The sequence below is a fragment of the Barbatula barbatula genome (assembly GCF_947034865.1).
Source record: "Barbatula barbatula genome assembly, chromosome: 2".
In the NCBI taxonomy this organism is placed as follows: Eukaryota; Metazoa; Chordata; class Actinopteri; order Cypriniformes; family Nemacheilidae; genus Barbatula; species Barbatula barbatula.
The window spans coordinates 7,780,250-7,790,825 of record NC_136767.1 but is presented as its reverse complement, the minus strand read 5'-3'; the positions used below and the strand labels follow the sequence as shown (position 1 = coordinate 7,790,825).

The 10,576-nt window shown below is 37.7% G+C and overlaps 1 protein-coding gene across 2 annotated transcripts in view; it reads right to left on the bottom strand.

Moving 5' to 3' along the window:
- Window positions 1–1,991: 1,991 nt before the first annotated feature.
- nol6 (nucleolar protein 6 (RNA-associated)) overlaps window positions 1,992–10,576 on the bottom strand; it is a 76,136-nt gene continuing 67,551 nt past the window's right edge. For both annotated transcript variants that reach the window (XM_079447909.1, XM_079447910.1), the window contains 4 exons: window positions 3,372–3,461; window positions 3,083–3,280; window positions 2,855–2,956; window positions 1,992–2,752 (listed from right to left, as the gene is read on the bottom strand). In XM_079447909.1, the coding sequence (XP_079304035.1) occupies window positions 2,603–2,752; window positions 2,855–2,956; window positions 3,083–3,280; window positions 3,372–3,461 (540 nt within the window). In that variant the 3' untranslated portion in view covers window positions 1,992–2,602. The remainder of the gene's footprint in view (window positions 2,753–2,854; window positions 2,957–3,082; window positions 3,281–3,371; window positions 3,462–10,576) is intronic.

The following is a 10,576-nucleotide window of genomic DNA, read 5'->3' as shown; positions in this document are numbered from 1 at the left end:
ATGAAATAATTATGAAAGTATGGTTATAGAACTTATACAGTCTAATGGGGTGAGTTTCATGCTTGTGACACGTTCCTAGTGGGAGATATGGGGGGATGCATTTTCTGGCAAACAGGCTTGCCGTGAAAAGCACCCCCTCTCTTAAATTTGCTCGTGTTCGCGCCAGCATGAAATAATTATGAATGTATGGTTATAGAACTTATACAGTCTAATGGGGTGAGTTTCATGCTTGTGACACATTCCTAGTGGGAGATATGGGGGGATGCATTTTCTGGCAAACAGGCTTGCCGTGAAAAGCACCCCCCTCTTAAATTTGCTCGCGTTCGCCCCAGCATGAAATAATTATGAATGTATGGTTATAGAACGTATACAGTCTAATGGGGTGAGTTTCATGCTTGTGACACGTTCCTATAGGGAGATAGGGATAATCAATTTTGTGGCAGACAGGCCTGCCGTGAAAAGCAGCCCCCTCTTAAATTTGCTCGTGTTTGCCCCAGCATGAAATAATTATGAATGTATGGTTATAGAACTTATACAGTCTAATGGGGTGAGTTTCATGCTTGTGACACATTCCTAGTGGGAGATATGGGGGGGGTGCATTTTCTGGCAAACAGGCTTGCCGTGAAAAGCAGCCCCCTCTTAAATTTGCTCGTGTTCGCCCCAGCATGAAATAATTATGAATGTATGGTTATAGAACTTATACAGTCTAATGGGGTGAGTTTCATGCTTGTGACACATTCCTAGTGGGAGATATGGGGGGTGCATTTTCTGGCAAACAGGCTTGCCGTGAAAAGCACCCCCCTCTTAAATTTGCTCGTGTTCGCCCCAGCATGAAATAATTATGAATGTATGGTTATAGAACTTATACAGTCTAATGGGGTGAGTTTCATGCTTGTGACACATTCCTAGTGGGAGTTATGGGGGGGTGCAGCTCATTTAAATTAGTTGATTTGTCCTGAAAAGCAGTAAACTTGCTCTGTGCACGTAAATTGTTACACAGTAGTTTTTACAATGTCAGTTTTTACAAGCTTATGGGCAAAAAAAATCCTGCCAATTCTGGTCCTGATTTGTATGGCTTAATAAAATTTTAAAATAATTTTTAATTATAATTGCTTTATAAAATTATTAAATGCCTGATTGGTATTTATGAAACTATGCTACGCGTATGCAGTAACAGTTTTATAAAAGCAATTGCATTTTATTACTGCTTCGAGGGTCTTATTGCTGTAATTTAACACACTTAGGGCATCTAGTGGATTTAAACAGCACTGCAGTTTCCGCCTTTTATATTTAGAAGAATATCAGCAAATGCGCGTTCCCGCGACTGGGGTGCCTTTCACGGCAGGCGTGCTTTTCTCGGCACAACACCGGCCCCCAAGTGTGTCGGCCCACCAGGCATTTGCCCGGTATGCCAGATTACCAGACCAGCCCTTTATTCCTTGTGGGATTAATTCACACCGTTATTGGAGGATGTGACCACAACGTTTCTGAGGCTTTGGCCAAGATAAAAAAAAATACTTTACCAAGGCATCCTCAGAACGTAGTCACAAAGTTGTCACGCTGACCAAAGAAGTCTTTCAGGACATACTGTGTATACTGGGTGCCAGTACATTACCCATAGGTCATGAAATTTACATAGTGCAAATATAGTATGTAACTGGACCGTTTTTTGTTATATTGTAACGTCAGAAGATGATAAATGTTTGTTAAGTTGTGATAAGTATGCCGGTTTAAGATAAATCAGATGAGTGTGAGCGTGATCTGTACCTCCATATAATATAAGATATTGCCGGTTATTATACGCTAGAAATGGCTGCGCCAACAAGGTTTATGTTATGTGCCTTGGATGTATGTGCCAGTTACATTGCCAAAGTCATGAATTTACCAAAAGTGCCAATACATTACATAACTGGTATGTCATATGTTAGATGGATTGTCACCTACAGTCAACCACAGCACACGGATCGAACAACAAACAAAAGGCAAAATTTCTGTGAAATATCTGAGATAATGTTTCCATTTATGGAGAGCATTAAAACATTTGGGCAACCATTTTAATGAACCGTCCAGATAAAAACAATATAAACCAAAGCAAAGGCAGGAAACATACAGTGGTGAAGAGCTACACAGGCTTGAGGGTAAAAACACATACAGAATGTCATGTAATAATCTGTTTAAAAAGAAATTGAATAATTGCCAATGGCTATTTGATCCGTCCTATAGATACTGTAAGTTGGCAGACCGTTCCATACAGTACGCCACCTGGTGGATATTGTGTAAAGAACAACAAACTTATCAAATATAAGATTCCTGCAACTATCTACTTTAAGAATGCACATTTTTTACACACATCATATGATTTGTAATGAACAGTGTATAACTTAATGGCTGTAATGATAAATCTGGACACGTGACTACCCACAAAAAAGATCAAACAGAATGTTAATCATTCTATTATTTATTTCAACATTCACAATTATGTAAAGATGCAACAAGTAACAATGGTACTAGGCTTGATTTTACTTTCGACATTTACTTAATGGATAAAAGGTTTATGAATCCTTGTGTTCATAATTTAACAATGCAATTATACTGTCACATCTTAGATAAGCCATTTTTCTGTCCTTAACTCCACTGTTTTGACAAGGCCCTCTCCGATTAGCCGGAAATCCTGTAAGATGGCCTCTACGTTTGGCACAGTGGAGACCACATCATTATATACCTCCACTCTGCGGGCATTCAACAAAGTTGTCTGAGGACAAGGAGAAAATCATGAGTCAGGAGGTGGCATAAATCATAATTGTTATAAAATTCTGCTAACAATATTAAGACCAAGCAAATAAAAAATAAACACCTTAAAGGACTGAGATTCAAAGGCTTTTGGTTTCCACAGCACAGCAATCACTATTCCACCAAATGGGTCATAGAAAAACAGAGCTAGATCTCCAAATGCCTCCTAAACATAACAATTAAAAAATATCAATTAAGCTGGTCTACATTTATGAGAAATTGTAATACTAATGAGGAAATATTAGGAAATGTATAATAATAGGTAATTTAATTAAATAAAAAACAATCAAACCCTTAGTTCAGACAGGTACAGTCTAACTGGATCATAGTCAATGATTGGGAGTGCTCTTTCTGTGGAGGCTGAACCTTTAAAGACACCCTGCTGGAAAGTGGCAAGAGGAGGGTCCACTGCCTTAGCTAACAAAGGCACCTGCTTTGGAACAAGATGGATCAGAACATCAAAAGCTTCCAGAGAAGGTCGAAATGCCACCTAAAAACAAAGACAGGAAACAGAGTTAAGAAATAAGATTATATTTAACATTTTAAATAAAAAATATAATTCATAACTGAAACAAACTTACCCGGATATCTTGTTTTAGACTGGAGTCAACAAGCTGTGCCTGTACAACTTGCAGGCTCTTTGCTGCCAACATAACAGCATGTTGGAGCATCTGTAAAGGAGACCGTAGCAATTATATACTGCAGACATGAATAAATTTATGTTTTTGGTTATGAAAAACATTATACAATAAATCTCTAATTATTTGATCAATTTAATTTCTCAACATCTATTTTGAAGATGCGATTATTTTCCTTACCTACTGTATATGTGCAGTACAGCCAAAGTTATTTCCCTTTATAAATACAGCCCAAAAATGACAACGTGAACAATGAAATGTAATTCAGGCCAATGCAAAATCTTTTCACCCAATTTCATGTAATACTTTTTTTGAATTAAATACATGCTGATATTCTGTTATTAAAAGGGTCATGCCATCATGGATAAAATTATCTTGATCATTTGACATGTAAAAGGTATGTAGGTATTGCCATAATTTATAACCTCCAAACAAGTATCATATCTCATGAATAACAAAGTTATGGACTCGTTGTATCTGAAATGGCTGGATAAGTGACTTGAGTCACTAAATAGATTAATATATATAAACTACCTAACCCAGCTTGTAATACCAGTAAGATAAGCAAGTTAAATTTAAGACTAAGACCATTTAAGCGACACTTTATATGAAATTTAAGACCAAACCAGCGATGGAAAAACATATTGATGTACTTATACATTTGATATCCACAGCCTCTGAAAATGTAGAGATCATTCAGTTTTTCTGCATACTACTGACAGAATTTCACCCAATATCAAAACAAAAATATTGCTTCGTATTTGCATTTATTTGAAAATTGGTTTTCAGAATACTTGTAATATTCAAGATGTTTGTAAAGATAAATATATATTACATAATACATCTTGAAATATTTGTGACCCATTCTGAGAAAACTAGGCTCAAGTCTCTGAATCTAATTATGAGATCATTAGAATCAAATTGAATTTCAAGCAGAAATTTCACTATTTCAATCTTTGACATGGCCTTAGTCAATATTAAAGATATCAAGGTTATTTTTTCCAGAATTACAACAAAACTGACTCAAACAAACCATTAGCCCAAATTACACAAAGTAACTACTTGAGCACTAGTTAAAGCCCAAAATACACAAACAACTAATGGAGTCGAATCAATTGCTGACAGCTTGTTCAGGCAGTTAAAAAAATCCCATCTGCCCTGTCTGGGAGGAAACCAGAGATCCTGGAGTAAACAAACATTGACACACATCTTAAGAAATTGTTATGAGGTATTTTATCAATAAAATATGTTCCGTAGGCCTCTTCTATGAACTCTGATATTTAGTTCTTTACATAGATTTTCTATTGGACTCAAGTGATTGGCTGGGCCATTCTAGCAGCTTTATCCTCTTTCTCTGAAACCAATCGAGAGTTTCCTTGGCTGTGTGTTTGGGATCATTGTCTTGCTAAAATGTCCACCCTCGTTTCATCTTCATTATTCTGGTAGATGGCAGCAGATCAGATTTTTATCAAGAATGTCTCTAGTCTATTCACCCTTCCTTCAATTTTATAATGTACAAAGTTTGCCAGTGCTGTATGCTGAAAAACCATGAACACCATGATGACCTCCAGGAGGCAGACACACTCTTGTCAGTTTAAATATAGACTCAAGGGGCATCTTTTTGATCTTGCATACAGTACACTATCATATTATACAGTGGGTACAGAAAGTATTCCGACCGCCTTAACTTATTTATCATCTGAATACTTAGGACCATGTGATATTTCAGTATTTCTTTTTTAATAAATCTGAGAAAATGTCAACAATTCTGTGTTTTTCTGTCAATATGGGTTTGCTGTGTGTACATTAAGGAGAAAAAAAATTAACAAATTATTTTAGCAAATGGCTGCAATATAACAGTGAAAAATGTACGGGAGTATGAATACTTTCCGTACCCACTGTATATATTCCGAAGGTTTAGGCTGCACTAGTTAGATCAACCAGAACCAGGAACACTTCCAATAATAACTGATGCATTTGTTGCTGCTGCCCAAGTAGAACATTCTTCCCAATGCGGTTCGGTCAACCACATCTCTCACAACCTACCAAAAACTACTTAACACACCTCTTCGGCGAATACTTGACAGACAAATTAGGAAAAAAACAAATAAAAAACACGTACACTAACCCTCTTCTCTCAACAGGTAGTGGTCTAGCTTTTTTTTAAACTGGTAAAGTTGAATTAGCACCTATTGTACTATTGCTCTTTGTATGACATATCGCTTATTGCTCCCCGAACTCTTTGTAAGTCGCTTTGGATAAAAGCGTCTGCTAAATGACTACATGTAAATGTAAAATGTAATGTTGCATCAAAGAATGCAGAACAGTACTCTACTCTCAGCCAGTCTGGTCTCATTGTTCCAAGGTTACCAGAGTGGGCAGGAGGCAGTCCAAGGTTACCAGAGCGTGCAGGAGGCAGTCCAAGGTTACCAGAGCGGGCAGGACGCAGTCCATGCCCAGACCTGACAAATGCTGTGATGACAGAACTGGACAAAGGACGTGGCGACTCTACAAAGTTATTTATGATAATCTTAAATCTAATAATTTTTTTATTTTGCCTTGTTGTGCAAGCACTGTCGAGCTTGTGCAGATGCTGCAGCTTTTGCCAGAGAAGAAACTGGAATCCCCTGGTTAGGCCTGGTTTCCCTCTGAGGTTTTTTTTCTCCTCCAATGGAGTTTTGGGTTCCTCGCCACCGTTTGCATACACTGCAATTCCAAACAGTTGTACTAGCTCATAACTAATAAATTCATAACAGTCAAATGTCATTAAGCAGTTGACCAAACTATAAAGTTTTGAGCTCTGTTGAGATTTATGCCGCTTTAAGTGAATAGGGCTCAATATTTTATAGCGAATTTGTGTGGAACACTCAAAAAGTTTAGAAACCACACAGTAGTGTCATGACGTTATCGACGTCATGACGCTCTGGTGGGTGGGTCTTATCTCTCCCTCAGGAAAGCTGAGTCAGCCATCTTGAATTTGCCTTGATGCGGGAAAGTTTTGGCCAGCCGGTGTGGATGTGGAACACAGTTTAATTTGTTTTTATTTATTTTCTATGCGCACCAAATCTCCCCACTTCAAACCACCACCACATCAGTTTTTTCATCAGTCTTATTGCCCTCGTTTTCTTAAGCGCCGTCTTATCATCAGCCCTGATTTGGCAAGTAACGCTAAGTTTTTTGAATTTCGATAAATAGATTTAAATTTGGAACTGGGAATACATTTGTACAATGTGCACAGATAACATTTGTTGTAAATAGTTTACAAATCCAAGTAATTGTAACTTTAGAAGTTGTTGAATTTGACAAATACCAATCTTACAACGGTAAAATGTTATCAGCGGGTTTCCTGGATGAACTACATTTCCCAAAATGCATGTTTGCCCGGGAAACTGACAGTGAAGGAAGCGCCATGAGTTTGAACTCTTTGGCGGTTAATGCACGTATATGTAAACATATTTTAATAAGTCTCCGGTTTACACTGTCAATATTTTACGTTGTCGAGCTGTGTGTGCTAGCTTTAACAGTTCAGGTAGGATATATTATGAAATAGTGTTATTAACAATTGGTTTTATTTTGTGTTTCCACAGACATTCTTTTGCTATTTCTTTAAATGTTTTTATATCAACTGTGGTCCCCAGTTGATCACTTTATTAATATTTTTCTAAGTGCTAAGTGACAATAATGTTTAGACATCATTGATTTGTATCCTTGAGGGGGTGAACTCATTCTTGTATTATTTGTGTTTTCTAGTCAGCGGACGGTCAAGACCTCACTGACCGGTAGCTCTCCGGACCGTCATCACGGATGACACAACTGAATACTGATATTCTGTTGCCTAATGCCTACCTTGATGCACTACCTTGATGTTGCCAGTTAAAGTACTGTACAGTAGAAAACAGTATTTTTTTTGAATGTTTTGTTTAATGCCAAAACGTTTTTAAACGGTGTTAAATGGCTCCACATCTAATAGTTGTCATTGCTGTTGAGAATCTTATTGAATTTTATCATGAATCCTTTGAGTTTTTATCATAATGTTAACTGAATAATGTGAGATGGAGACCCAAAATACTGAATCTACCCTCTGTAGCAATGACCACTTTTAGAATATGAAGCTATTAACACTTAATACATGTTAAAACAGATTTTGTTTTTAATGGAGTAATTTTCTTTTGTTTTAATTTATGACAAGCACTTTGCTTTGACTGAGCTCCTTTGATTCGTGCCTTTTAAAACGCACATTGTATTAAATAAAAAAAGTTGTTCAATTGTCACTGTGGTGTCACTTTCATGCTTTCTAACGTTATTAGCTGATTATAATTGTGTAGTGGGCCGACATCAGTATTTCAGTTTAGAATTAATTTTGAGTGCATGTCCCACATTTTGAGGTGAAAATTATAAAAATTTTGAGTGTATTTCCCATATTTTATGAGTTGAAAAATATTGAATATTTTGAGTGAATTGCTCCGTAATTATAAGTTGAGGAATATCAATGTTTTTAAGTTAACATTGAGATAATTTAAGGCAACTGAAAATGTTATTTTTATGTTAAGTAAACATAAAACTTTAAAACATCACTTAAATATTGTTGTGTAATCTGTTACAAAATAATTTTTGAGTTCTGTGAACTTGTCAGGGTTTACAGTGTACTGTTTTGCACTGTTTACCTGGCCAGGGGGGCTGCTGGAATTTTATAGTCTTATTTAATTAACACTGCATATAGGAATGTCTGATATTTGACCTGTGTTTTGACTTGCATAACCTTATATGTTTTGCTTATAGTCAATGTTTTCTTGTACAGCTGCTTTGTAACAATGAAAATTGTAAAAAGCGCTTTATAAATAAAGCTGACTTGAATCCAAACATGGTGTGCATTATGGCATCCAATGAGTTAAATTTTGGTCTCATCTGGCCAGACTATATTCTCCGAGCAATTTGTAGTAAAGTAAATGCAATTTCATAACATAACATTGTAATGATGCAAACAGTCACAAGACTATTTCTGAATTCTGTCACTGACCACATTTACATGGATAACAATATTCCGATATTAACACGATTAAGACAATAATTAAGAATGGACAATGTAAACAGAGCTTTTTGATTAGCTTAATCCCTCTGAGCTCATAATCGTAGTAAATACAAATTGAATTAAGATGGGTGGAGTACTCCAATTTTAGTCACGCTATGGAAGTGCAGTGTAGACATGTATCATAATGTTAACTGAATAATGTGAGATGGAGACCCAAAATATTACTGGCGCGTCGGAACTTTCACGTCACTTTATGACAGGTTACACACACGGACTGCAGTGGAGAGCAGTTTCGTTTTACGAAAACATGGCTTCAAGCTTAACTGAGTTTTATGGCAGACCGAGAAGGAGATCTTTTTTTTATATACGGTTATGTTCAAAATAATAGCAGTCCAACGTCAATAACCAGATCAGTCGCTTTTTTTAGAAATTGTATTTTTATATGGTAAATATTTTACTAGTAGGTGAACTAGTTTACATTGGATAATGGAGTGTTTCAACAAGACAACGACCCCAAATACACCAGTAAGTGAGCAGCGTCTTTGTTCCAGACCAACAAGATTAACTTTATGAAGTGGTCAGGAATTGTGGTCTGTAGTGCAATCGTCCTGGGCTGGAATACCTCTTCAAAGCTTCCAGAAGTTGGTCGACTCAATGCAACACAGATGTGACGATGCTAAATCTTCAAGCATTTTTCATTTTGGAGGACGTCATTTCCTGTTTGCTGAGAGTTTACTGCGAGCGCGTGGTTTGAGCGGGAGCTCTTTCAAATCGAATACACCGTGAAGCAGACACAGCCCAACAAGAACGTAAAACTTCTACTCCGCGTGTTTCTCTGCACAGAGCCCAGGCTTCGAGAACACCATCAGCCCAACTGAACTTCACTCCTGCACCAGCACACCCACGGCGAAAGGCGCAAGCCAGGACCGGTGAAATTACTCAGCTGCCGCCACCTGTCATCGAGATCCCGACCAGGAACCGTTTGCCGCCCTCTGCGAGACCGAATGCAACGCTGTGATCATCGGAGACTCGATCTTCCACAACGTACACGCTTCCTCCACTAAAGGTAAGATGCGCAATCATTGTTTTCCTGGCACTCGTGTTCTTGATGTGTCTATGCAGGTACCTGCGATTCTGAAGGACCAAGCTAATGTCGGAGCTGTCGTGCTGCACGCGGGAGTGAACGACGTCAGGATGAAGCAGTCGAAATCCTGAAGAGGGACTTCAGGAGTCTGATCGAGACTGTACGCAACGCAATGCCCGCAGCGAAAATCATCGTATCAGGACCGTGCCGACGAGGGAATTAAAAGTTCGAGAGACTTCTTTCGCTTAATCAATGGTTGATGTCATGGTGTATTGAACAGAATCCAGCAGCATCAGAGCGGCTCTCCTGTCCGACAACATCTCGAAGGCGCTAGGCACCTGTTGACTATGTCTCCCTTCGGTAGAGGTAAGGCTCCATCTGGTAAGTCAAAACTTTAACCATAGTCTGTGCTCCTCAACTGCTATAAATGTTACGGTTTCCAAATATATAGAAACCGTCTGTGTCCCCCGAATAATACTACAAAGTAAATATTTTGGCAAAAGTCAGAGAAACAACCTGATCGTGATTAAACCTGAAGACAATGTAATAAACAACCAAAACCAATTCATAAAGTTCGGTCTACTTAATATTAGATAACTAAATTCAAAGGCAGTTATTATAAATGAAATGATCATGGACAATAGTTTTGATATACTCTGTTTTCCTGAGACCTGGCTTAAACCAAATGATTACTTGGGTCTAAATGAGTGTACCCCATCAAGCTACTGTTATATGCATGAGCCACGTCAGGTTGGTCGGGGTGGCGGTGGCGCTATAATATTTAGAAACTTTCTTACTGTAACTCAGAGAAGAGCATAAATTTAAATCATTTGAAGTGCTTGGGTTGAACATAATTATTCCTAACAAAAGTAAAAAAACCTGTGTATAGACCCCCTGGTCCCTATACTGATTTTCTGAAAGAGTTCGTGGACTTCCTATCGGACCTATTGGTTAACGTTGATAAAGTACTAATTGTCTGAGATTTTAATATCCACATAGATAGCACTAACGATGCATTAGCTGTGGCGTTTACAG